This window comes from Dermacentor albipictus, chromosome 1 (genome assembly GCF_038994185.2).
Source record: "Dermacentor albipictus isolate Rhodes 1998 colony chromosome 1, USDA_Dalb.pri_finalv2, whole genome shotgun sequence".
In the NCBI taxonomy this organism is placed as follows: domain Eukaryota; kingdom Metazoa; phylum Arthropoda; class Arachnida; order Ixodida; family Ixodidae; genus Dermacentor; species Dermacentor albipictus.
In genome coordinates this window covers 115397392-115425235 of record NC_091821.1, presented here as the reverse complement: position 1 = coordinate 115425235, position 27844 = coordinate 115397392, and the positions used below count along the sequence as shown (strand labels likewise).

General features: G+C 48.0%; 1 protein-coding gene across 5 annotated transcripts in view; it reads right to left on the bottom strand.

Annotated features, from left to right (window-relative positions):
* Nucleotides 1-432: 432 nt before the first annotated feature.
* Nucleotides 433-27844, bottom strand: part of LOC139049489 (uncharacterized) — a 51363-nt gene continuing 23951 nt past the window's right edge. For 3 of the 5 annotated variants that reach the window (XM_070525002.1, XM_070524999.1, XM_070525000.1), the window contains exons 2-6: nucleotides 17769-17935; nucleotides 9154-9251; nucleotides 5948-6157; nucleotides 2701-2799; nucleotides 433-1521 (exon numbers count right to left, since the gene is read on the bottom strand). In XM_070525002.1, coding sequence (XP_070381103.1) covers nucleotides 1102-1521; nucleotides 2701-2799; nucleotides 5948-6157; nucleotides 9154-9251; nucleotides 17769-17935 — 994 coding nt within the window. In that variant the 3' untranslated portion in view covers nucleotides 433-1101. The remainder of the gene's footprint in view (nucleotides 1522-2700; nucleotides 2800-5947; nucleotides 6158-9153; nucleotides 9252-17768; nucleotides 17936-27844) is intronic. The other 2 variants (XM_070525005.1, XM_070525003.1) reach the window with 1 other exon arrangement.

Here is a 27844-nt window from a genome sequence, read left to right as displayed (position 1 = left end):
ATTTCCTAAATATCACCACTCATTTATAGAAACGATCTTGCTACACGCGACCAAAATGAGCAGAAAGACGCAGAAAGGCCATCGCTCACTGTTTCCTTTTCAAGGAAATGCAAGGCAATTTTTTGCTCGCCCTCTCACACTTTCTTTTGTTTTTCTTTCTTTGTGCTCGCAGAAAAATTTCTCACGAGGAAGTGCTAGGCATATCCCTTCAAAAATATGCATAACATAATGTATCTTAATGCCCCCTATAAGGCTGTGCTCAAGAAAGCTACTTCACTGCACAGGCACTTACGGTATGCTCTCACTGTTGATGCATATTCGCGCTGAAATTATAGAAAGTATCGTTTTGTTGTATGTGCCATAAGAATTGCACTTTGCTGTCGATTTAATTATGTGCGTTATCAGAGAAAACGAACTGTAAGTGCGCGCGGCTGCAAACATTTTTTTTTATTTCATGGCTTCAAGGTCACTTCGTCTCCGCTTTGTACAGAGACTAAAATCAAGTACATTCAGACTGTTATAAAAATATCATCGTCAATAATTGAAGCATGCAGGGTTGCGCGCTATATAGTGTATATATTGTTTCGATGGTTTGTTACTGTGACCATCATCACTGTACATCATCACCGCTGGTCAAGATGCGCTGAGTATACAGCGGCACTTTGGAATGTATATCGTCCAGTTCGTTCTACACATGTACGTGCACGTGAATGGATCGCATAAAAAAAAGCTCTTCTTGTACGATGTGCACGTATACGAGGCACTCACGAGTACTGGGACGAGCCGCACCATCTGCCATAATGTTAAAAAGCGTACACACCACAACATGGTTGGCGCAGCGCGCGTTTCTGCATCCACTGTGTGCTCCTGCTCGCGTCGAGTCGCTCAGCCGGACGTCTTGTGAAACCTCTGACCACTTACAAATTGCTGCGCGGGCCAGCATTTTGAAATGAAACGCGAGCGGAATGGATTGCACACAGTGAGGATATAGCGTGCGCGCCGTCCCTGCGGCTCGAGCAAGGTGTATCACAGCTTATTTTCCAATACGGGACACCCTGTCGGAGGCGGCCGAAGCGTACGTGGCCCGTATATACATGGCATTCACGAGGGCACTTCGCTGCTGCCGGGCGGCTGTGTCACATCGTCCAGGTTGACGGTGACGAAGTTTGCACTGTGCACGCTAGCCGTCTCGGCGCAGTCCGAAGAGCTGCGGGATGAAACGAACGACGAGGGGGACGACGACTTGGAGTCTGGCGGTTCCGGCCGGCGGTCGCCTCCTCCGGAGTCGACGGACGAGCGGCGCGGTCGCAGCACCACGGGCCCCAGCTGAGGCGCCGTGCCGTCGGCGTCGTCGACTCCGGCGGGCGGCTCCCACGAGAGCCGCGACCCGTCGTCCTCCTTGGCCCCGCTGCCCGCCTTGGTCTTCGCGCTCAGCTTGGGAAGGAGCCGGCCGAGCGGCGCCTCAGCCATGAAGAGCGCCAGCTGGACGCAGTAGGCGGCCAGCGTGGCTACGCCCAGCACCTGCAGGACGGGGGAAGAACACACACCGGGCACATATTCAGAAAGAGCTCGAAGGCGAGCGTCACGTTCGGAGCAACGCAGAGCGGTAAGCGCGCACGTTCAAGCGAGTTTAGACGGGCGACGTCGAAAACATTCCCTCCAGAATCAGGGGTTATGGAAGAATCAATCAATCAATCAATCAATCAATCAATCAATCAATCAATCAATCAATCAATCAATCAATCAATCAATCAATCAATCAATCAATCAATCAATCCTATTTCAATAGGAGGCCAGAGGAGCCTAAACCGATAGCTGGGCAGATATCTTCACATTCTAATAAATTATGTTCCATCATTTACCTAGCTTTAACGCTGCAAACACATGCTTCTTCCTTGGTATACCTCGCTCTATAACTACGCTTCTGAGGCATTCTGATCACGCGACAGCCGTGTACTAGCTTCATCTGTGAAGGAAGCTGTTTCTTTATAACGAAAACACAACCTGTACTAAATTGCCTTTATTTAAGAATCCGAGGACACCTAAGCACTTTTTACGAGTTGTGAATGCGAAAGTGTTAACGTCCAATCGAACGCCGCTGAGCGGTCCTTCGAGTTTTGCGCTGCCAGTACTGTACCACAGCGGTGCGTGCTGCCCGAGCCAGCAAGCCGCAGCAGCCTGCGGTGCCAACGCTGCATGCCACCGACGTCCTGCGCGACGAGAGACCGAGGCGGCAGCAGCGGCCACCAATGCCGGCAGGCGCGCGCAGCAGCGAAGCCCAGTGAGGGCGAGAGTGATATGGACCAAAGGTCGGTTTCCGAGAGCGAGAGTGATGTGGCGTCGCGGCCATGATCCTCTCCTTCACGCAACACCTGGCGCGCTATCTTTTCCCTTTCGCCCGCTCCCTTCCGTCGAGGAACGTTCGTGACGTGGCGTATGTCGCACACAATGGGAATTTAGGCGCAGTTTCTCTGCTACAGACGCCGCCGGTTTTTTTCGCTCAATGGGTCATTTGATGCTTCCGCATAAAAAAAAATGAAAAATAAACTTCGCGGTACTGTTAGCACCTTCGGTAGCTTATTAGCATAACAAGACCCCCTACCGATTGTCCCAGTTCTTCTCGAACACGACCCGCAACTCAGCAGAAAATATAAGTGCACTATCGCGATGTGTGCCAAGTGGGACGAATCGAATACTCACAGCAGCACACTGGTATCCGAGACGGTTCCCATGGTAAGCAATCATGAAGGCATCCGCAAAGAAGTACAAAGCTATTGTTACAATCAGGTACAGGCATTCCTGCGTGACATAAAAGTGCACAGACGTGAATACTCGCAAAATACAAGCTGATGGACACTTGAGCAATAAACAATGTCTCGCCTGTCTTATCCAGTGACCTCTACCCACTAAAGGGGCGATGTGCGGGCCGCGTGTTGTCAGTGAAGGGACAGCACACACGGAGGAAGAAAAAAAAACTTAGAAAGGAGCGTCACGTGGCAATCTTGAAGCCTAGTCATAAAACTTAAAAAAAGGAAGAATCGAGAGGAAAGCACCGAAGCACGTGATGACAAGTGGTCGTTTCTAATCGCCGCTGCTGCGCTGGGTTCGTCGTCTGTTTGGTGAACTAGTCAGGGGTTGGTGCACTAGTCAGAAGCGCGCGGCTAACCCTGTGCACACCGATATATTACGTTGACTCGAAAAGTAACAAACTTTGCCATAAACAATGAAAGCGCAGCGATAGACTGCTCTGACTCAACTATTGTTCGGCCCTGTACTACATGGACCTCTGTACATACAGTCCTGATGGGATGTGGTCAGTGGCGTATCTAGGCCGTCTGGCGCCCAGGGCCCATAGGTCTTCTGTCACCCCGCCCCCACCCTCGGGTGTAGTCAGGAAGGCTAGGATATCAAAAATTTTCGGTAAGGGAGGGGGGGGCAGGGTTGATGTTTCAGCTCCAACATAGCCGCCTTGGATACCCCGCATGTCCATCCCCCCACTTCGCTTTCGTTCCCACAGATAGCGAATGCAGCGGGTATACACGCTGTTTTGTTTTCTGCACCAAATAACACAGGATGCTGCACTGATAACTTGTGATAAGCGCATTTGCACATCTGCTGTCAGATGGTAAGGTATGGCGGCCAATACAGATGCGGCATCGTGGAGAATATGGCTCACAAATAACAAAAATATTGTAATGAAGTTTTAATTAGCGATTTTAGAGGCAACACTGCACTTGCAAAATTACCCGCCGTGGTTGCTCAGTGGCTATGGTGTTGGGCTGCGGAGCACGAGGTCGCGGGATCGAATCCCGGCCACGGCGGCCGCATTTCGATGGGGGCGAAATGCGAAAACACCCGTGTGCTTAGATTTAGGTGCACGTTAAAGAACCCCAGGTGGTCAAAATTTCCGGAGTCCTCCACTACGGCGTGCCTCATAATCAGAAAGTGGTTTCGGCACGTAAAACCCCAAATATTATTATTATTACTTGCAAAATTGAAGCCCGACAGTCATATGTTGCCAACAACAACTTCACAAAAATCGCGAAGGTAGAATGGCGTGCAGTATTTTGGCTGTGGGCTGCTCTGAACCCAAACGAAAACTAAATAGCGTGTCAGTGACGCTGATCTCCACACCTTATTAGAAAACGCCACCTGCTTCCTTATTGCGCGAGTGCCAATGCTATGACAGTTACGAGTTCTCTTCATTCTGATCCATGAAGCTTTTATTTGCTGCTATTGGCAAAGTGATCATCCAAGCTGCGGTACCTCCAGAAGGTTGGGAACGGAACGGAGTGCACGCTTCGCGTCGATTCCTGGCGTCACCACGCAAAAAAAAAAAAGAAACAAAATGGAAGAAGAGAAGGCCGTCATCAAACCCGTGCCAGCGAAAGCTTGCGCTGCTGTTGGTCTGCACTCGCAATGGATACGATAGAGGGATCCACGTCACTGGTGCACTATTTCATATTTCTTTCGGTACTGCCATACTGGGCCGACCGCAGTGCCAAAGTACTGTAGGCTCTAGCACCCAAGACGATTTTGTTTAGAGAAGTTTTTGTTAAGTTAATACGACTTTGGGTCCTCAGTTCCCGAATTGCAAAGTTTCCTTTATAATTGCTAATTAAACAGGGACGTAATATATCCTATATTAAGTTAGCGTGCACGGAACGGAAGAGGGACCCAAGAGCCACATCGCTAGACTGTACGCTTAGCGACGCATAAGCACGAGCGCACCACACATGAAACGTCCGCTAAGGCGAGTAGTTTAGCGACCACTTATCGAACTAATTTTTTAGCCCGCATATTCGTTAAATTATTACGTAAGATGTTGATAAAACTGCACCCGAGAATTTTGCGACACTATATACACATCTGGTACAGCTCGGGCTACTGGTTACCGGAGCATGCTTTACTATTTATGCCCAGTCAAGCCGGCGGAAGGAGGGGGGTTTTCAGACATATATGACACCCCCCCAAGTGGCACCTGGCACCCGGGGCCCAAGGCCCCTCGGCGTCCACCCGTTACTACGCCACTGGATGTGGTGCGACCAGGACGCTCTGAAGTCTCGAGTTTCCCAAGTGGGCATGCCTTGAGTAAAGAACAGCTGCTATTCCGCAATTGCAACATACGTTCTAAACAAATTGCTCAAAAATTTTAGCTACTTAGTCTTAGTTACAAAGCCTTAGTTACTTAAACATTTATTCAACAATTATCTCAACTTCAAGTGACCGCTCGCGCGACTAATGCGTCGGCAGAAAACATCCCTATTTCTAGTACATAGTGTTTAGAATTAATTCGTATTCGCAAGAACATCTCCTAGGAAAATTCACCAAAGACTTCAAAAACAGATCAAGTGGAAGTCAAAAACAGTTATCGTGTGGCCAACACACTAGCCTAACCCAGGCGTAAACGTCATCATCCTGTTACAGAAAAAAAAAAAGACACGGCTTCACCCGGAATGGCTGGTAAACTAGACACTGCCCCACGCCTCCAATAGTGCGAGGGGGAACATGTCATCAATTTAAATCCATTAAGAAAATTCTGGGTTTTTACCTGCCAAAACCACAATCTGATTGTGAGGCACGCCGCATAACTAGTGGGGCGGAGGGCTCCAGGCCTATTTTGACCCCCTGGGGTGCTCTAACGCGCTGCGCGGTACACGAGCGCTCTAAAAAGCACTTCCTGTTGGCTAGTTGGTAGCTGTTCATTATAAAATATAAAGACGCCAAATAAACGGACACACACAAGACACGCCCTGTCCCGTTCTCTTCCCTTGTGTGTGTCCGTTTATTTGGCGTCTCTATATTTTATAACGAGCGTTCTAGCATTCCACCCGCCTTCGGACCGGTATCGAACTCGTGCTCAGCAGTGCAACGCCGCTGAGCTACCGCGGCTGGTGAAAGTTGAATTCGTTGAGTGGGTGCCACCGCACGAATGGCAGAATCTCACCGCGAACGGCCGATATTTGACCGGCACTGGCACCCGGTGCGCCACGCCCAGCACGCGTGCCGAGAAGATGGCGGCCGTTACGAGCACGCTGGTGAAGCTGACGAAGGCGAAGAAGCGGTACGAGTGCACGCAGCCAGGCGGCGCACAGTTGAACGCGCCTCGGCACTCGGCCACGGACTCGACGCAGATGAAGGCCACCAGGCCCACCACCTGTGAGCGGCACAGAAGAACGGGAAGGAGTTAGGGCAGCCCGGTTTCAAAGACTCGCAGAGAGCGAACGTAACTGCAGCTGCAGCACGTGCACGACAAGTTAGAGGGACTTTTGTGGCGAAATAAGTGTTGGTTTTATTAGTCAATAATATTGTCACACTGAAGTGACGGTCAAGGACACAGTGGCAAAACTGGGAATGACGAAACTAACTCTTTATTGAACTGGTGCCCCTAAAAGCAAGTGACATTCAAAGCACAACGATAGTGGCGAACACAGTCGGCAATCGTCGAAAATCTGATCTGCGGGTCAAGCGCGTCGGCTTTCAGCGCTCGGCGACGCCACGCCAGCGCGGCTACGTTCCGCGCCGGCCTCGTCGCCCAGAATGCACCGCGTCTCGCCGCTGGTGGCAGCGCGTCCCCCTGCACATTGCAGCGAGCTCGCAGCATAGAGAAAGTTATTCTCACAGTTTCTTATCATCCCGAAACTCCTAGTGGCTGACGCGCATGCTGCACCTTTGTAGACGACGAAGCTTCTAGCGTAATACGCGTGCCTTCCAAGCAGTACTACACAATTTGCGTCGCGCATACAACCAGATTACGCAAGGTTCGGTGAGAAGAGAGAACGGATGGAACGATCGATAACATTCGAGAAGCTTCTGATACATGCAGGCGCGTCCTGCGCCGAGCGACAGCGTTTAACATTTGTTGGCCGGCGAAAAGCGGTCACCGAGAAATATAAGCATATGTTAATATCTCTAAACCTCTCTTCTCCCGTAACAATATGTATCTATACCAATGGCGCTTGTGGTATGTATTTAAAGAGAAAAAAGAAGTTGAGGAGTACGTCCCGAAACAGCGCAGTGGGTTAAGGCTCTGGATAAATTTTCACGACCAGAGGCGTGGAGTTTGCTTACGTCTATAGTGGACCAAATAAAGTTGTTTCACTCACTCACTCACGACCAGAGGCTCCTTAGCGCCAAATGCACGGTGCACGAGCGTTTCTGCACTCTGTCCTTTAGCGGCCGTCAAGGTCGGGAATCGAACCCGCGACATTGTGCTCAGCAGCAGAAAGCCATCGCGACTGAGCCATCAGAGCGGGTTGTGAGTATTTTGTATGTTCTATCATAGTTTCAGGAAAGTTGCAACCAGCCCACAACTTGCACAGTATACACAGTAAGGGGACACAGCGTTGTGTAGTATGCATGCCTCCTTACTGCGTTTTGTGTTCTATAGTGCTGTACACGTTGTCTTCCTTCTGTCGTTTATATCGCCGTTGTCATTGTTTGCCATTTTCATAAAGATAACTTTTAAAAACCTTTTTCAAGAAAGCTGTTGTACTGATAAGTTATGCGCGACAAAAAAAAAAAAAATCAAGGGCGTGTAAAAGCGTTATGCACAGCCAATGAAAGCGCATTATACGCATACGTTTCTGAAAAGCCCGTGGATAACACACGACGCCACAGCTGTCGATTAGCGTTCTATGGCACACACGTGGTTTTGCGGGGTATATATACTTTCGTATTTCCGCACTGAGTGACCACAGAGCACGAGCGCGCTCGCCGCAAAGGATTCTCCGTGACGTCATAATGCATAAGCCGAGATACCAAGGCGTTTTATAAAACTTCTGGTGGTCAGTTGCTGACTGCCACCTGCCTGTCGATATACGCGTATACAGAAGGACGCAATCGCTTGGAACTTCGGTACGTCTATGGTGCGCCCACGTGACCACTTTAAAGGAATTCTTGCACCGTCCTTGCTCTGGTATCCCGGTTGACAGTATACCTGTAACCTCCATATCCTTTTCCCCCACTCTGCCTCGAATAAAATGTATTGTTTGACGAGTTGGTACATAATTGGCAGGCTGAAAGCGGGCGTAAGCTAAGAGCGGCGGGAACGAGAGAGCCATAGAACCACATGCAATGGTCCCGAGTCCCTTCTATGAACCGCGCGTACTATTAGTGCTCGCTTCTTGACTTACGAAGAAAAATACAATGAACGCACAAAACCAATTCAATACGGTCATAAGAATTGTAGTATATAAAGGGCTCTGGACGCGAGCCCTTTTGCACTCTGCATCCACCGGAAGGCGGCCATCGTGGTCGCGTATCGAAGTCGATTAATGTCAGTGGTGGTCCGTACTTAAGACTCCTAGACATGAAAATTCCCTATTCTCAGCACTTTTCCCCGCATGATTTTAAAAATATCCCCGCAAATTTCCTTGCATACCCACACAGATGCAATCTTAAAGAAAGTATCTTGCCAACCACGGATATTAGGTGAAGGAACTTATGTTGAGGAACATTATCTGATATATTGCACATTTTGGTCGGACAGTATAATGAGCACTCTGTTTCTAATGTGGCGTCCTATTCGGTTCCGAACATCTATTCCGCGTATTCGGAGCTAATCGACTACACCGCCGCCCTGAAACTTTTCCATACGTATAGTAGTTTGACTTTTCAAATATTGACGCAACAGTTTGAATGTTATGTTTAATTGTTATTGCCTGTTAAACAATGCCGACTATAGCAAGCTAAGCCCGTGCACTGACAGTGATGACCATATTTTGTCCACCGCTCCAATTTTAATATTCACTCCATAAATCTAAAATTCCCTGTAATATCAGAAAGATTCTCCTTTTTCCCTTTGGTGCAACATTATGGCTGAAAATTCCCCCGAAAAAAGGGAAAATTACCTGCACGGAGCATCACTGATTAGTGTTGAAATGGGCTTGTTTGTGCGTCATTTGAAAGTTTTTTCGGTGCCGGGCAACCAGCATAACCAGTGTGGTGCACCTTGCGTGTCTTGTTCCGTGTCTGCGTCCTTGTACTGGTTGCGCTACACTAAAATACCTTCAAACGAGTATCAAACCCATGATACACGCAAGCGTTCAGCACCAGAACACCACGGCCATTGAACCATCGCGGCAGGCAGGTGCAAAACAAGTGAACCAAATTACACTAGCACGTTTTCCTTTTTTTTTTGCTTTCACCTACCATTTCGATGACTTGGAAGACGCCATTTCTGGACTTCGCGTAGCCGACGTTAGCTTGAATTTTTGTTGCGCCGTCCTCTTCGGATGGCTTTCCCATGTCTGAAATGCACGAAGACGAACTCAACAAGAGCCCACAAATTTATTTCCTGAAGTGCTGTTCAGTATAATAAGCATCGTCATTTACACACAACGTTACACTCTACGTAATGCCCAGTGTGATATCAGACGGGAAGATGCGTGACACCCTGTAGCACTGCTGACAGCATCGTACATGTCGGTGGCTTAGTCAAAAACACCGCACTGATACCGCCAAAAGAGCGGCAATGTGGCAGTCTGGGTACGTTGGTATTCCATGTTTAAGAACTGTACAAGCACAAGGAAAACACAGAGGAAAGAAGGCACACATACAAGCGCCTGTGTATGTTTTCCTTTTTTTTCGGCTTCTGGGAAAGCCAGCGAACAGGTTGGCAAGGCGAGACTGACGCCGTTGTGCATAGAAAGTAAGTCACACGCACCACACCTCCTCTTCCCCGTCCGCGCGCACACGCACACGCTCATCAAGGTGGCAATCATAAGAGTGTCCCTCTGAGCGAGGGAGTGTTCGAAACGCGTTTAGTCGCGTTCTCCTGAAGCCAACTCGTCTGTGTGAGTTTTATTGGGAAATACTTTCGCGGAAGAGTCGTCAGCTCCATTGCGCGCATCGAAGTTGGCGTTTCCAGGCAGTGCTCCAAGAATGTTGCAAGATGATTTGAAGACAGATATCGCGTATTCTGCTTAACTGCCCACTTTCGGACGCATGGTGACGATGCTACAGGCGGAACAGCTACTGGCCCCGAATGTCAAGCTGTTTGTGCGGAACCGCCACCTGCACCTAGTGAACACCTCCCCACCCCCCTCTTTCCTCCATCGCTCCACAGAACGCACCGAACCGCAACGCAGAGTAAATCACGTGCACGTCAAACATAGATATATTTATTAGCACTACTTCGTTCGAAATAAGTGAGCTTTTGTAAGCATGCAGGGGAAAAAAAGAGTCATTTTAGAGCCCTAAAGTGACTATGCTTTATTAGTTGAAGAGGCCGTTAATACACCTTGCTAGAGTTTGAAGTCACATAGGCTGTCACAAATAGTCATTAGATTGCCGGTTACTGAAATGCTATGCGGATCGAAAACACTCGGATGTCTTCTTGAAAAATAGCTGATTCTAGTTTCTTGCCTGAAAAAAATATGTCTTGAAATTCTACTGTTACACATAGAAAGGTAACAGCAGAAATTGCTCTATAGACAGTATGAAAAAATAGTCAACCAATAGCAACGTAACGATAAACGAAGAAGTTTATCGTTCATTGGCAGCCGCCATTTGAGGCTCGATAACTGGCTGACACTGAAAATCAGACAGGTACAGAAACCCACTCTCTATTAGATATACACGTCTTCCGCCGCTTTTGTATACTAAAGAAAAAGTAAAAGAGATAAGCATTAAACACACATGGACAAACACAGGAATACTTAACGGGTAATAATAGGTGCCATACTGGATAGAGTAATGCAAGCACAGCCCACTTCAATTATTTCTGCTCTTAAACAAAATTACACCCTTTGGGTCGTATCTTGCCATACTGCGACACCCTCAAAAAAGTTTACACCCTTTGGATTGTATTTCGTGCCCAAACAGTAATCGTCATCTGTCTTGCCCGCATTTCCTTTCTTTAACGCTGCGAGCCCGGTATACTTCCTGATCACTAACGGCCTGCGCGTTATCAGCTTAACACAGCATTCTCGACAGGAAAGTAGCGAGCGCAGCGTTTTCAAAAAAGGAGACGCAAGCAATACAGATGATTATTGTTGTGTGGCAAATATACACCCCAAAGGGTGTACAGTTTTTTAAGAGTGTTGCTGCCTCTGTTTCGGAACTTCAAATCCCATAATTCGATTTTGAATGTACAAAAATATGCTAATTTAGTGAAAACCACAACGTGATTATTAGGCATGCCGTAGTGGGGGACAACAGCGGATTAATTCTGACCACCTAGGTTTCCTTAACGTGCACCCAATTCACGGTGCACGGGCGCTTTTGCCTTGCAGCTCCGTTTAAATGCGGCCACCATGGCTGGGATTTGATCCCGGAACCTCGTGCTTAGCAGCAAGCTCGCTTTTGACTGTCGTATCTCTGTGCGCGCAATATTCCATATGTCTATCATCCGTGCACCTGCTCATCTCCGACTGTATAGCGGCCTCGCAGCCTCTCGCCACCACCCACGGACAGAGCGCCGAAATAAAATAAATGTCTCCCTTTCTCTCTCTCTCTCTCTTGTATATGTGCGTTTCGAACTCTATACGCGTATATGTTCGGACTCAATGTGGTGCCAACTTGCACTCGCTTTTTACCTCTATATGCTCGTGTGTGTATAGGACCGTAGACTCTAGAATTTTCGAACCTGTTACGTTGTTTCTTCTTACAATATTATATTTAGTATTGTTACTATGTTGCGAACAGGAGTAGCAGTCAGCATTATAAGGTGACTACATCTCTTTCCGTTATTTTGATTTCAATGAAAAGAAACTCAAAGCACGATGTTTACTGCATCGTCTCGACTAAATGGCCGCGGTTTTAGTGTTGCATAAACTTTTGCATGCTTAAACTTGCCGCAGCGTAATGAAAGTCTGCATGGGTACTCTCCGATGTCCGTAGGAGGGTGTTGTCCATTTGTAGTTACAGTAGATCTTTGAAGGTGACAACTATCCGCGAAAAAAAAAAAAGAAATTCTACAACGGCTGAATTTGGAGTATTCAGAATACTTTATTTTCTTTTTCGTAAACTATATATTATAAAAACAAATGGCAGCAAAATGAGAAGTACAAAATCGACACAAATGTAACTTGGAAAAAGAGCAAACAAAAATGTAGCGTCGCCTCTAATTCTGTTAGCTTATAAGGTAAATCGTGTTCTGACGCACATCTCCTCTCAGATGCTCTACGCAAAAATAAAGAAGAAGAAGGCAAGAAAAAAAAAAGCTTTTCTCGCCAGAAAAAAACATTTGCCTTGCATTCCCCCTGCACTCCTCGGAGGTTTTTTGCTCATCACCGACTTTTCACTTCGTCAAGCGCGGGGGCATCGAAAGTGCTTGACCAATGGGGTGAGGTGGGTGTGGAGGTGGGGTCGCGATCGGGCAAACGTATATCGGGCCACACAGCTGGGTGGCCATAATGTTTGCAATTACAATCGCTTCAAAGTATTTTCGGGGCCTGAGGAAGGCACCGTTAACAACCACCTATCGAAAAACGTTCCGTGGCTGCTGTGCTTCGTTACGAAAGCTTTCGTAAATGCTGACTGCAGAGAAAACTCGGCCAAATTGAACACAACTCTCAAGGAGGTGTTCAATCACCAGATGGACTTTTGCACTACTCGCAAGACTGAGCGCCTGTATCGCTCAATATGCACACTCGGAGTGCTGAACTGGAAGGACGCCCTCACGGTACCGCTTACCCTGGCGTCACGGGGACCGCTTACACGCACGCTGCGGCAGTCGTTCAAAGTTGCACATAATCGCTCGGAAGCGTGTGCTCCGCGACGAAGGTTTGCGACGGAGAGCATCAGCAGCCGCCGCGTCCTCGCCCACAATCGCGTGCGTCTCGTTTGCCGTGCCGACGCTCGGCGCAAACAAAATAGGCGGTCACCTGAGCGTTGCGCGCGCGCATTGTTCGCCGTCGCGCGTTCACAAGTTCGGGAGACGTCCGCGAAGGGGGCAGCGTGCGACGCCCGCGCAGCCCTCTCCGACGCAGACGCCGCGATTAATCGACCAGAACCGATCGGCCGCTCGGCTAAGTGGAACAAATATGACCCGTGGCCGGCCGAGTCGAGACACCCATTGTGTCCGACTCTGCCAAGGGCGGCTGTCCCGCGGGCCGCGCCGTCAGCGACCCGGCCATCACCCCGGAGGCCACGGCGTGTGCTACGCGCTTAAGCGCGGATTCTTGGCGCGCGCGATTTCCGCAACGTTGCACCGGATGATGGGCCGAGCAGCGCACTCTTTGTTCGCCGCCGTAGATCGCCGGCAAAAGCGCGGGAGCCGGTGGCACGGTTCATGCTCGCGTTGCCCTCACGCAAGGTGCTCTGCACAGCGACGGGAGCAAACACGGAAGGCCGTCCCTATAGCGTACGAGGGGTCATGAAGGTGCCGAAAAAAAAAACAGCTGGCCTCGGTGAACCTGGTTATTGACCCTGTCTCCAGACGTTTTCAAGTCCAGCTAACATTGAGAACTTCACGATGTGAATGGGCGACTACTGGACAGTTAAATGAATGTGGAGTCGCGACGCAAGTGCTGTCCGAGGGTCAGTCAGTCACGCACTACCTGCAATTCTTGTTCAGGCGCTAACTAGATTCCGCAGGCGTTCTGCCGCCACTTGATTCAAACTTCATACACTCATCGCATGCCGAAGGGAACGAATAATTTCGGATACATCTTAGGATGCATACTCCAACTTTCGAGAAACTTCAAAGTGCCCTTGCACATCGGCGTTGAAGGCAGCATTTCACGAGACGACCGTGTGATTTACCGCATAGTGCACTGCGAAACATCAACGCATGTCTTTGTTTCTTTTTAGTTTGTTTCATGCCACCTCGCTGATGCATAGCTTATAACTTATCGCACAGCAGAGGCCAGCATAGGTGACGTGCTCCCGTACCACCAACATGCGTTATATGGCTTCCCGAGCCTAGATCAGAGCCATCACAATCGCCACGCGCTGTCCAGGAGGAGGAGGAGGAGACAAAGGAGAGGAAAGACAGGGAGGTTAGCCAGTGTAAGTACCGGCTGCCAACCCTGTGCTAGGGAAAGGGGTAAAGGGAATAAAAGGAGAAAGAAGAAGAGGAAAAAAAATGGAAACCAGAAAATTCAAACATTAACGCGAAACTACGCGCTACAACATTCAAAGGCGGTCGCACAATTCGCATGTCCTTAAAAACTTAAGCAAAGCCCTGAAGGCCTTGAGTGCCGAAGCCCGTCTGGACCAATGTCCTAGAGCTTTTTCCTCTGTAAAGGGGCGACTGTCCAGTTTTTCGAGAGCGGTCACGAGCACTTTTCTTGGCACTTTGTAACGGGGACAGTCACAAAGGAGGTGCTCAATCGTCTCCTCGCAGCCGCAGGTGTCACAATTAGGGCTGTCGGCCATTCCAATACGGAATGAGTAGGAGTTCGTGAATGCCACGCCGAGCCACAGGCGGCACAGAAGTGTTGCTTCCGCTCGTGGCAACCCTGGTGGTAGGCGGAGTTGCAGACGTGGATCCAATCTGTGGAGACGTGCGTTCGTGAATTCACTGGTGTTCCACAGATTCTGTGTAAGCTCGCGGGCGAGGGAGCGAAGACTTGTGGCTGCATGTGTTCTTGACAGCGGTATGGGTATAATCTGGGCGCCATCATGAGCCGACCGGGCAGCGTCATCCGCACTGTCATTTCCTGAAATTCCGCAGTGACCCGGTATCCCCTGGTAGATGATGCTGTGTCCCTTGTTGATTGCGTGATGGTGGAGTAGTCGGATGTCTGCGACTAGTTGCACATTTGGCCCATGGTTGAAAGGGGACATCAGAGACTGAAGAGCTGCCTTTGAGTCACATAGATGGACCATGAATGTGATGATTTGTGAACAGAGCAGAGCAGCACGGATAGCTGTGAGTTCTGCAGCCGTCGATGATGTTCCATCCACGTTTACACCGACGGTTCTGTCTCCTGTAATAGTTCAGCTGGAGCAGTGGTGATTCCCGCAGAGTGTGTCACCCTCAAGTTCTAAACACCTCACAAGCGTTGTCCAGGCTGACGCTGGAGATATATGGCCCGTGGCCACAACTTTCTGGAAATAGATTACTTTAGTACAGAGTTCGTTTGAGAGCGCATCCTACACAGTCAAATTAAGTGATATTACTGCAAATTTCGTGTGCTTAGTAGAGTGGCTGAAAAATAAATAAATGGTAGACGACCCTAATCTTTGACTTAGGTGTCTCTTAGTGGCACTCGAACCTTGGCGTTGGTGTTCTTGAGGTTATGCGAGAGAACGTCTTTCCACTGGGACAATGTGCGGGCGAGGAGGAAGCGCAGCGCGCACCACTCAAAGCCCCTTCAAAATTATCAAGGGACTTTAGCACCACTTGGCGGAGCGGAGCCCCCTAGCGAGAGGCGCACGAAATGCACCCTCTCCGGTGCTGACATCAGAGCATGTAGCGAGCGCGCGCGCGCAGCTGTTGCGAGCAAGCAGGTGAGTGCCGGGAGACTAGAAGCGAAGAGGAGGGAGTGACGTCACATCCGCTCTGCTAGGCAGATGTTCAATCCATGCCAGGTCTGTCTATTAACTGTCTTCCATTAATTAGCAGGTTAAATATCATGCCACCTTCTTGTGGCCGACGTCATTAGTGAGGTCATTACTTCCGCTTTCTACTTCCGGGTTTTCAGGAATTTTGCCACGTGCTCACGTGGCGGGTCTCTAAAGTCTACGATTCTGTGCTTCGGTGTGCGGTAATAAGTGATTTCTAATTATTTCAAATTATACCAAACACTTCAGTAACTCATCTTGTAACTAAACTTATGCTCTGATATCATATCTATAATGAAGCACGTGATTTTGTACTGTACAATTTTTTTTCTGATTTATTTTGAATTTCGTGCAAGGTCGCCTCAGGAGGTGAAACCGAAGTGCTACTCAAGAAAAAAAGTGTCGCTCGATGCTCGTGGGAGGGATACAACTGTAAGATTTCACAAGATGACATGCGATGACGCGCTGGGCCAGACCAGCAGCGTTCACTTGCTCCCGTTGGCCCTGGCAAACTCGACCTCAGCTTCGGTCAGCGTGGTGGACGGAGCGCTTACGCGCTTCTCTTTTTCTTTTGCTATCGCAAGTGCTTCCCATATTTCTCACCCTGTTTGCATTCTTGCTTTGCCAATGATTCTGGTGCTTTCTAGTTGCGGAGAGCATTAGCACTGGTTGCAGTGCACAGCCAAGTTGCTAGGTGCTGTCAGGAGCTGGCACGTGTACACTTTCCCGCAATCTGCACCCTTAAGCAAAATTACACCATTTGGGTCGTATCTTGCCACACAGCGATAATCGTCATCTGTCTTGTCCGTATTTCCTTTCTTTAACGCTGCGAGCCCCGTGCTTCCAAGTCACGAACGGCATGCGCGTTATCACTATGACAGAGCATTCTCGACAGGAAAGTAGCTAGCGCAGCGTTTTCAAGAAAGGAAACGCAAGCAAGGCAGATGACGATTATCGTTGTGGGACCAATATGCACCCCAGTGTGCAACCGTTTTAAGAGAGTATAGTGGGAGATGGTAAACCACGCAACTAGCGCGTTCTACGACCACTAATGTGGAAAGTTGGGCTAGTTGGTGATTATTCATCATACCTTGCTGGTGAAGCAGCGCACTGACACGGACACAGTGAAAAGACACAAGACGACACTCGCTGCACTCGCAACTATTTTATTTCAGAACACATACTTCATATTTATATACCTGCGCACCTTCAGGCGTCAAAGATAATCAAGGCAATATTAAAGGCATTTTTTAAAATAATTTGCCCCCGCACACTCGGGTGTCAAAGATATGGCACCTATCGATCATGGTGTGCAATCCTATCGTATTTGTTGCACCCCTAACAAACATTTTTTATTACACATTTTTTTCTTCCTTTAGTGTTCTTCCAAAAAGGCAACTTCATCATGGCTTAGATGTACAGATGGCCGACTGATACAACATCTCCCCTCTTGTGAATGTGAAAGGCTTCGATTATTTCCCTGGTCAACTGATTCTTATGTATCCGTTCTACATGCTTAGTCTGACAGAACGGTGTGACAGAACTGTAGTGGGATGTGGTAAACCACGCAACTAGCGCGTTGTACGTACTTTTCAGGTGCTTAGTCTGACAGAACGCAGCGCTTTTTTTCTTCTTTGGTTCCTGCGTTCACGCCCTTGCCCATGCTTTTTAGTTGTTGCGGAACGGAGAACAGTACTTGAACGTCCTGGCCTTAGGCTGTATTTTTTTATTCTATGCGACAGTCCATGCACGTAAGGCAACACCCGTGTGGTCTTTTTTTTTTGTTTTTAGCAGCGGAGCTGTTTAAGCTTTTAGTTCCGCCGTGGAGCGTTACGAGAAAAAGCCCAGCTGTGCGCCTGGCGTTGCCTAGCAACCGCCTGCGAGTGCACCGAGTCACGTAACCTCCGCGCGCACCCCACGCGCGTAGGGCGGAGTTGTGACTTCACAGGCGAGTTAAAGCTCGGGCCTACCCGCCGTGGTTGCTCAGTGGCTATGGTGTTGGGCTGTTGAGCACGAGGTAGCGGGATCGAATCCCGGCCACGGCGGCCGCATTTCGATGGCGGCGAAGTGCGAAAACACCCGTGTGCTTAGATTTAGGTGCACGTTAAAGAACCCCAGGTGGTCGAAATTTCCGGAGTCCTCCACTACGGCGTGCCTCATAATCAGAAAGTGGTTTTGGCACGTAAAACCCCATAATTTAATTTTAAAGCTCGGGCCGGCTCGGCGACACACCTCTCGCCTCCTCTATTCCGTGCAAACGTGCTGCTGCCATGGGAAGACCGAAGAAAGTCCGGACGCCCGAAGCAGCTTACCAAGAAGAGCGCCGTACTGCCAAGCGAGAAGCGATGCGTCGCCGCCGAGCTGATCCGGAACACCGCGCCAAAGCTGCGGTTGAGAAGAGGCGTCGCCGAGTCCAGGGAACGCGAGAGTCGGCGCCTGAACGCTCGACGTCGCCGAGAAAGCGATCCCGGCCCTGCGACTGCGCGAAAACTTCCAGCGTCAAGCCCGCCGAAACATAGAGGGTGCGAACGGCCGATTCCAGCGCGAATTTCTGGGCGTAGATTTTGAGCACAGCTGTCGCGTCTGTGACCTACAAGGAAGCTCGGCGCGCAGCTCAGCGGGACTGCGAGCGACGATGGAGAGCCGATCCGGCCCATCGCGCCGAGGCCGTCGCAGAGCCGAGAATCCCGAGTTTCGGACGAGAGACAACGAACGCTGCCGACTGGAATCGGTTCCGGGCCTGCGCGTCACCGAGAACTCCCGACGCCAAGCCCGCAAATCCATGGGAGGTGCGAACGGCCGCTACCAGCGCGAATTCCTCGGCATAGAGTTGGGGCACAGCTGCCGCGTCTCACTACAACTCACTATTGCACAATTACAGACCTATTTCCATTCTGCCGTTCTTTGGAAAAGTTATTGAGAAAATAATTGAAATACGGCTAACAAAATATCTTTCTAAATTTAATATCCTCTCTGCATGTCAGTTCGGTTTTCGCCATGGGTATTCCACAGAGCTGGCACTTATTCATCTCACGGACCAACTAAAAAAAATTATTGACGAGGGATTTCTCGCCGCCTCAGTTTTCATCGATTTAACGCAAGCATTTGATAGCATTAATCATAATATCCTATTTTCTAAACTCGAAGCAATAGGAATTTGCGGTCCTGCCCTTTCGCTACTAAAAAGCTACTTATATAACCGGGTTCAAGTTGTTCCTGTTTCCAGTGCTTATTCTCGACAGCGAACTACTAACATCGGTGTGCCTCAGGGCTCCATCCTGGGGCCACTCCTGTTTTTAGTTTCTATTAATGATTTACCTAATTGTCTTTCATCGACAAAATGCATTCTGTACGCTGATGATACCACAGTATTCACTTTTCACAAAGATATCTCATCTCTCGTTAATAAACTAAATGCTGACTTAGAAAACATTCTAAGGTGGTGTATTGTTAACATGTTATCTATTAATGCAACTAAGACTAAATTTGTTGTATTCTCTTCACATCAGCGAAACATAGCTTCCATTCCACCTATCAGTCTTGGTCCCCACTGCCTTCATCCAAGTTCATGTTCATCTTTCCTTGGCGTTTTACTTGATTGTAATCTGAAATATCACAATCATATCGCTCACATAAAAAAGAAAATAGCTTATGGTATACGCATCTTAATTAAAGCACACCCTTACTTTACACGTACCACATTGCTCTCACTTTACCACTCTTTCGTCCACTCTCACATATGGTATAATATGCTGGGGAAACACCTATAATACTCATATTACGTCTTTTCAGACAATTCAGAACCGAGCCATCAGAATAATTGCCTATAGTTGACGTTTTTCTAATGCCACTTGCTTACTACACGAGAATAACATCCTTACTATTTCTGGGCTCACTAAATACAACCTAGGTATATTTTTCTACAGATTTCTGCATAGTGAGCTACCTTCGATCACATTTTCACCATCTAACCTGACAACTAATAGTACCACAAGATTCGCGTTGAATAACAATTTTCTTTTACCACGAATCCGCAATAAGTACAGTAAACAAACCGTGGAATTCACTTCCATATCAGTACTTCCATATCAGTCACTTCCATATCAGTCTTCCTCTCATTATGAAAAGTACAAGACCTTTACACCAATTCAAAAGGGAACTCAAGATGCATTTATTATTGACAAACTAATGAGAAAATTTACTGTAACCGTTTTTTGTCCGTTCTTTTCGCTTATCTTGCTTTTTTGTTTGTTTTTGTTCTTGTAAATAAACTACTGGTATTTTCTTCACATACAAATTTTTATGTTACCGTGAGATAAGCTAAACCTTGTTATTATTTGTAATGAATTATGTGTTTTGCTCTGTTAACGTTCATTTCCTGTTGCTTGTATAATACCTTATTATATGCTACTGTTGCTTTGAGATGTCAACTATCATAACTATTCTTGTACAGATGGTCCCGATACAGTCTTTGACTATGGGACCTCCTCCTGCATACTAAACACTTGTAATTTGACCCAACTTCTAACAATAAATTCTGATTCTGGAAAAAAAGGGAGGGGGGGAAAAACCGAGGTCAAGGGATCTGTACAAAACTCCTTCACCCCCGCCCCCTGATGCATAGTCACCTATCCAATATAGCAGGTTACCCTCGTCTCCAAACAGTTTCGAGGTGCACCTCAGTGAATGTACAGTCGCCTTGTTGCGAGTTGCGAGAAGCTACAGTCGCGGTCAATATGAGCTGCAACACGGTGTTCGTGGTCGAAGATGCTCCGAGTCTGGACGGCGTCAACGATATACAAAAAAAAAAACGGAGAACGCAACACCGTTATCGTTCTTTTTTTTATATATATCTCGGCGCCGCCGTGCAGTCTTAGAGCCCCTTCAATCTCAGTCACCGTGCTGCAGCTCCTATTGAACGCGACTGTAGCTTCTCGCAACAACAGACAGTTTTAGCAGAGCGCTTGCTTGCGCTCCGCTCCGCACACTTTTCACGCGCACCGGTGGCTGCATAGAATGCATTGATTTCGCTTATCTAGCAAGCGCGTCTCCCAGAGACGTCACTGACGTGCTCTAAGCTTGGCGGTAAAACGATTACGAAAGTAACTACACGCTCCCTGACGCGCCGCTAAATCAGGTTCCTAGCGGAACGTGGTCAGCGTCCCACGTTCCGCTGCCGCTATGTGTGCTGTGCGCACGCGCGTCAGAGTTCCCGGTAGCGTTTTGCTGAGCGGCTGCGTGCCAATTGTTGTGATAGGCCGGTCTGAGCGGAGCGGACCGTAAACGCTCTGCTAAAGCTCTCTAATGATGTCCTTTTCGTCTTTTCACGCTAGCCTGTCTGTTCTGCGTGGTGCACGCGCTTTGCCTAACGCTAAAGGTCACAGTTGCACAAGTTCGTGGATTGTAGTGGTTTGTACTAAGTTGTGGAGGACGTGGTTACCATCGCGTATACCCATTTTAGGTCTACCCCGGAATGTCAGAGTAAACGCTACCCTAGTAACAGACACTGTCCCATGGGAAGCGGCAGCCTAAGATCGAAGTTGGCGAGGGTTCTTTTGGGCGACGACGTAGAAACAGTGGCGGCGAGCTCTCGTGCGGGGCGTTGTCTCGCGTCACGAGCGCGCACTCCCATGCCTCGCTGTTTCCCTCAGCGTTCGCTGACAACAACGGCTCACGTTTCAGGTGCTAACTTTCACATCACAACGCGAAGGACTGTCTCTTGTCTACATCGTTATAAGCTGCGTCAGACGATCAATCACTGTCACAATAATATTGCCCATCACTGAAAGAAGCCGTTTTTTAGTTGAACTGTCAAAAAAACCGCAAAAAGAAAGAAACGAAAACGGACGATTAAATTTTTGTCACGCCATCTGGCCATGTCCGGCACTCTCAAGTAACGCGCGAAGCTGCTAACGGTGACGGGCTGCTTCTTCTCAAGGCCGCCACAGCCATCATAAAGAGAACAGAACCGGTAGAACGTGGTTCGACAGGTTTGGCGCGAACTGTGGCACCCCGGTAGCGGAAACAAAATCGGATCATCTTCGCCGGTTCGTTCGCGATTCTTAGGCCGAACGCCGGTAACTGTCGAGGAGGCACGTTCGGGTCTTTCCGTTTGCCTGTACCGGCGCTACCATCCGCACTGGAAAGCCCCAGGGGAGGCGCCTGCTAACAGCCCTAAAAAGCAGCAATAATTGGAACTCGTAAAGCGACTAAATATTGCCACAACTTGCAACAGGCGCCGCAGAATTAGAAGACGCACGCTCCAAGCGGCGGCACCTGGTTTGCCGAACGCCAGTGAAAAAGCAAAGACCCTCCGATCCACGCGCGGGAGCTTGAGTTTTTTGTATGATTAGTTGAATGTTAGAGACTCGGGCTCAACGCCTCAACTAAGGGTCGCCTGTGTTCCTAGAATGTGACAATATTATACTTTCAACGGTGGCTGACATGGCAGCTCTTCTCGCAAACGCTGCACATGGTCATGTTCAATATAACGTTTTCTTAAGTAGTACGCCACCCGCGGATGCGTTTATTGCTCACCCAGAGGGTTGATACGTGTGCCTCTTCGTAAGCGACTCCGTGATAGTATTTAACGGTGCCAATTTAAGTAAATGCGCGAGCAAGCGTCATACACTGCCATGCGAATTATTCATTCCTGCAGGAAAAAAAAAAGTTCAGTTTTGCAAAGTGCTTAAAGTTCAACGTGGGAAATACGGTGCAGTGAGCGCCGTTCATGTATAATGCCTTATGATCATAGGGGTTGTAGTAACGCAAGCTCTCTAAACAAGAGCGTCGGCAATCCTGTCATGCAGTAAGAACTCTAGAATCGGCATTCGCTGCGTGTCACTTTTTTGTAGGGCGAGTATAATAGAGGGAAGTGAGGAGCTGAATGTTTTGCTATTTATAGCCGCAAGACGCCAACAGACAATGAAGATGTAAGTTCGGGTCACACCCGTAGCAAGGTATCCCTTCTTTCACCTTCATTTCCTTTTTCTTTATGTTATTCCTACATTTCAATTAAAACTAACAGTTAATTTCCCCGTTATATTTTCATTCAATTCCAACGCGCCATTTCCCTAATGTTCTACCTATTTTCATTGCCTTTTTGTGGAGTGCGTCTATCGCGATAGTATAGTCTGAACGAACCCTAATAGTAGAGAAGTGTCTGCAACTTTTGCTGCGTAACGTAACGTAAACACGAACACACTGTACTTTCCTGCGCTTTGCGTTCCGTAACTCTACCATGTGTTGCAGTGATTCCCTATCACCTAGCTCGCCTGTCAGTTCTATTGCACTCCAGGAGTGCTTGGGCCTCGATGTATATTAATATACCCTCGTCAAGGGCGTTAAAGCCAATTTGCGAAATAAAATTTCGATAATACGCATTACCTTACGTGTGCTTTGAGACAGACGAGAGAGCAACTACATACGGCCTCGAGAGAAAATAAAATGATCTTCGCTGAGCATCAGTTTAACAAGTGCACTGTTCCATCGCCTCCTGAATGAAAGCTATTTAAGGACTGAAGCTGTAAGATTCGTTATATATATATGATGCAAAGCTGGCACCAAGCGCAGCCCAGATGCCTGGCGCCAACACCCTATAGCATACATACTAAAAAAAAATAATATTTAAGCTCCGCACGACCCGCAAAAAAAAGAAAAGAAGAAAAAAGGAAAAGAAAGAAAAAGCGCAGAATTTACGCGTCACTCAGGTAATGAATAAAGGGAAATACAGACATCCACCCGTTCGTAGCAATTGCTACAAAGAAAACCCATACGGGTTCCTCGAAAGAAAAGCTTCCTAGTTGAAGAAAAATTCGTCCTGGTCCGGGACTCGAATCCGGGACCACCGCCTTTCATCTCTACCACTCTCTGCCGCTCTACCATCTGAGCTAACCAGGCGGCTAGCAGATAGCAGGGCGAAGTCGAATTTGTCGACAACACGCAGCAAAGGCAAGAGTTTGACGTAGTAGTTCTGCGGAAACCCGCAAGGTGGAGAGAAGTAATGAATAAAGGGGAAAATAGGCACTGTTTTTCCCTTTATTCATTACTTCTCTCCACCTTACGGGTTTCCGCAGAAGTACTACGTCACTCAGGTACATCACAGGGAGGAACAAAAATTAAGGGCGCCGTATAGGAAACTGTACATAGTTATAGCGCTCCTACAGCGCCGCGAAACTGCATGCATGGAAACCATTATTAAAAGCGAGCGCCTTCACATTTCAACTAAAAAATCTGAAGTTGCAAGAAACACTTTCTTCGGTGGATGTACCCTTTACAATGCGCAAAAAGTGACGTACAATAGCCACTGCGCTGTGAATATATATATACATATATATATATAAACGAGATGGGAGGGGGTTAACCGAGGGTACCGATTTTTATTAGTCATATCATAAGAAGCCAACAAACACTGACACCAAGGACAACACAGGGGAAATTACTTGTGCTTAATAAATGGAATAAAGAAACGATAAATTAATGGAAATTAAAGTGGATAAAAAAACAACTTGCCGCAGGTGGGAACCGAACCCACAACCTTCGCATTTCGCGTGCGATGCTCTACCAATTAAGCTAGCGCGGCGCCGTTTCCCCATCCACTTTCTTGAGTATTTTTGTGTACTAGTAGAACCCTGGGAGTGTTAGCCAGCGCCACCACTCACAGACCTTGGCGGCGGACATGGAGCGCCCTTTTTGCCGCAGGCGTCACGCAAACGTGAACTTTTTGGGTGAAGGCAACTGGTCAATAAACCCACACATGCTACCTGAAGGCATCGATATTGCTGGATTCGATACCCTCGTTATGTAATAAACGAGATGAGAGGGGGTTAACCGATAACGCCAGAGTAATCGGAAAGACGTTGATAGGTCACAAGGCCATCGTTGAAAGCTTTTGGTGCAAATGTACAGGTTGTCCCACATAATTTGAGCCAAAGTTTTAAAAATCAAAGGTACTTCGTACGCGAGTTGAACCGAATGCATAATGTTGGTACTGGCCTAGAGTTACTCAGGCTGTTTTTTATTTTCCCTTTAACAGATTAGTTATGTTTAATTACTCAACTCTTTAAGTATTGGCTGCAGACCACAAGTGTGATACGCAAAGTTGTAGAGCACCTTGAGAAACCTCTTAATAACTTGTTTCCAACACGTTATATTTCACGTGGTCCTTCTTTGCGCGTTCCAAAGAAAGCCCGCGAAATATGAACAAATACCACCTGAGGGGGCGCTTGCCCACTGTTATTGTGCTGCTCTCAAGCGTGCGATGGACGAACAAGGTCGGCTGCACCGAGATTTGTCCTCGACAGGGCGTTATGCCTGGTGTAGGTATCTGGGCGTGCGACCTTTATCGCATGACGGTGCAAATGCATACATACAGCTGGCCGAGCGTTGTTAGGTAAACCCCCATCGGGGGGTTTACCTGCCAAAATCACGCCATGGCGGGGGAGACTTCGGGTTAATTTACCCGCCATGGTTGCTCAGTGGCTATGGTGTTGGGCTGCTGAGCACGAGGTCGCGGGATCGAATCCCGGCCGCTGATGATATTGCCTTGCTTAGTAACTCAGGGGGACCAATTCAAGGCATTCTCACTGACCTGGAGAGGCAAAGCAGAAGGGTGGGTCTAAAGATTAATCTGCAGGAAACTAAAGTAATGTTTAACAGTCTCGGAAGAGAACAGCAGTTTACGATAGGTAGCGAGGCACTGGAAGTGGTAAGGGAATACATCTACTTAGGGCAGGTAGTGACCGCGGATCCGGATCATGAGACTGAAATAATCAGAAGAATAAGAATGGGCTGGGGTGCGCTTGGCAGGCATTCTCAGATCATGAACAGCAGGTTGCCATTATCCCTCAAGAGAAAAGTCTATAATACCTGTGTCTTACCAGTACTCGCGTACGGGGCAGAAACTTGGAGGCTTACGAAAAGGGTTCTACTTCAATTGAGGACGACGCAACGAGCTATTGAAAGAAGCATGATGGGTGTAATGTTAAGTGATAAGAAAAGAGCAGATTGGGTGAGGGAACAAACGCGCGTTAATGACATCTTAGCTGAAATCAAGAAAAAGAAATGGGCATGGGCAGGACATGTAATGAGGAAGGAAGATAACCGATGATCGTTAAGGGTTAGGGACTGGATTCCAAGAGAAGGGGAGCGTAGCAGGAGGTGGCAGAAAGTTAGGTGGGCGGATGAGATTAATAAGTTTGCAGTGACAACATGGCCACAATTAGCACATGACCGGGGTAGTTGGGGAAGTATGGGAGAGGCCTTTGCCCTGCAGTGAGCTTAACCAGGCTGATATGATGATGACTAGTCATTACAAGTCATGTTAGCAATTATTATAGTGATTACTGCTCACTAGTAAGCTGATTTAATTATTTGTAATTAATGAACTGTGCAGCGGTGGCGTAGCGGTAGAACACCCGCCTCGCGTGCAAGAGGTCCGTGGTTCGAATCCCGGTGCCGGCAATTTTCCACCGGATTAAAAAAAAAATCCGCGTGTTGATAAAATTGCATAAGCAGGCCTGGAGTGTGGCCGGATCCCGGTGACCAGAACTGGTAACGCACTCCCTGAACAGAGCAGGATTGGCCACCCTGGTGCGGTACTTGGCCACAACCTCCTATATGAACAACACAATCGAACCCCGGCCCCTCAGTCCCCAGCAGCAACCTGGCAACGTTTAACGCTAGAACGTTATCTAGTGAGGCGAGTCTAGCAGTGCTATTGGAGAAATTAGAGGGCAGTAAACGGGATATAATAGGGCTCAGCGAAGTTAGGAGGCCAAAAGAAGCATATACAGTGCTAAAAAGCGGGCACGTCCTGTGCTACCGGGGCTTAGCGGAGAGAAGAGAACGAGGCGTCGGATTCCTGATTAATAAAAATATAGCTGGTAACACACAGGAATTCTATAGCATTAACGAGAGGGTGGCAGGTCTTGTTGTGAAACTTAATAAGAGGTACAAAATGAAGATTGTACAAGTCTATGCCCCTACATCCAGTCATGGTGACCAGGAAGTCGAAAGCTTCTATGAAGACGTGGAATCGGCGATAGGTAGAGTGAAAACTAAATACACTATACTAATGGGTGACTTTAATGCCAAGGTAGGCAAGAAGCAGGCTGGAGACAAGGCAGTAGGGGAATATGGCATAGGCACTAGGAATATCAGGGGAGGGTTATTAGTAGAGTTTGCGGAACAGAATAATATGAGGATAATGAATACCTTCTTCCGGAAGAGGGATAGCCGAAAGTGGACGTGGAGGAGCCCGAACAGCGAGACTACAAATGAAATAGACTTCATACTTTGCGCTAACCCTGGCATCATACAAGATGTGGACGTGCTCGGCAAGGTGCGCTGCAGTGACCACAGGATGGTAAGAACTCGAATTAGCCTAGACCTGAGAAGGGAACGGAAGAAACTGGTACATAAGAAGCCGATCAATGAGTTAGCGGTAAGAGGGAAAATAGAGGAATTCCAGATCAAGCTACAGAACAGGTATTCCGCTTTAATTCAGGAAGAGGACCTTAGTGTTGAAGCAATGAACGACAATCTTGTGGGCATCATTAAGGAGTGTGCAATGGAAGTCGGTGGTAATTCCGTTAGGCAGGATACCAGTAAACTACCGCAGGGGACGAAAGATCTGATCAAGAAACACCAATGTATGAAAGCCTCTAACCCTACAGCTAGAATAGAACTGGCAGAACTTTCCAAGTTAATCAACAAGCGTAAGACAGCTGACATAAGGAAGTATAATATGGATAGAATTGAACATGCTCTCAGGAACGGAGGAAGCCTAAAAACAGTGAAGAAGAAACTAGGAATTGGCAAGAATCAGACGTATGCGTTAAGAGACAAAGCCGGCAATATCATTACTAACATGGATGAGATAGTTCAAGTATCTGAGGAGTTCTATGGAGATTTATACAGTACCAGTGGCACCCACAGCGATAATGGAAGAGAAAATAGCTTAGAGGAATTGGAAATCCCACAGGTAACGCCGGAAGAAGTAAAGAAAGCCTTGGGAGATATGCAAAGGGGGAAGGCAGCTGGGGAGGATCAGATAACAGCAGATTTGTTGAAGGATGGCGGGCAGATTGTTCTAGAGAAACTGGCCACCCTGTATACGCAATGCCTCGAGCCACGGCGGCCGCATTTCGATGGGGGCGAAATGCGAAAACACCCATGTGCTTAGATTTAGGTGCACGTTAAAGAACCCCAGGTGGTCGAAATTTCCGGAGTCCTCCACTACGGCGTGCCTCATAATCAGAAAGTGGTTTTGGCACGTAAAACCCCATAATTCAATTCAATCCGGATTAATTTTGGCCACCTGGGATTCTTTAACCTGCACCCAATGCAGGGTACAAGAGCGTCTTTTTTTTTTTCGATTGCCCCTATC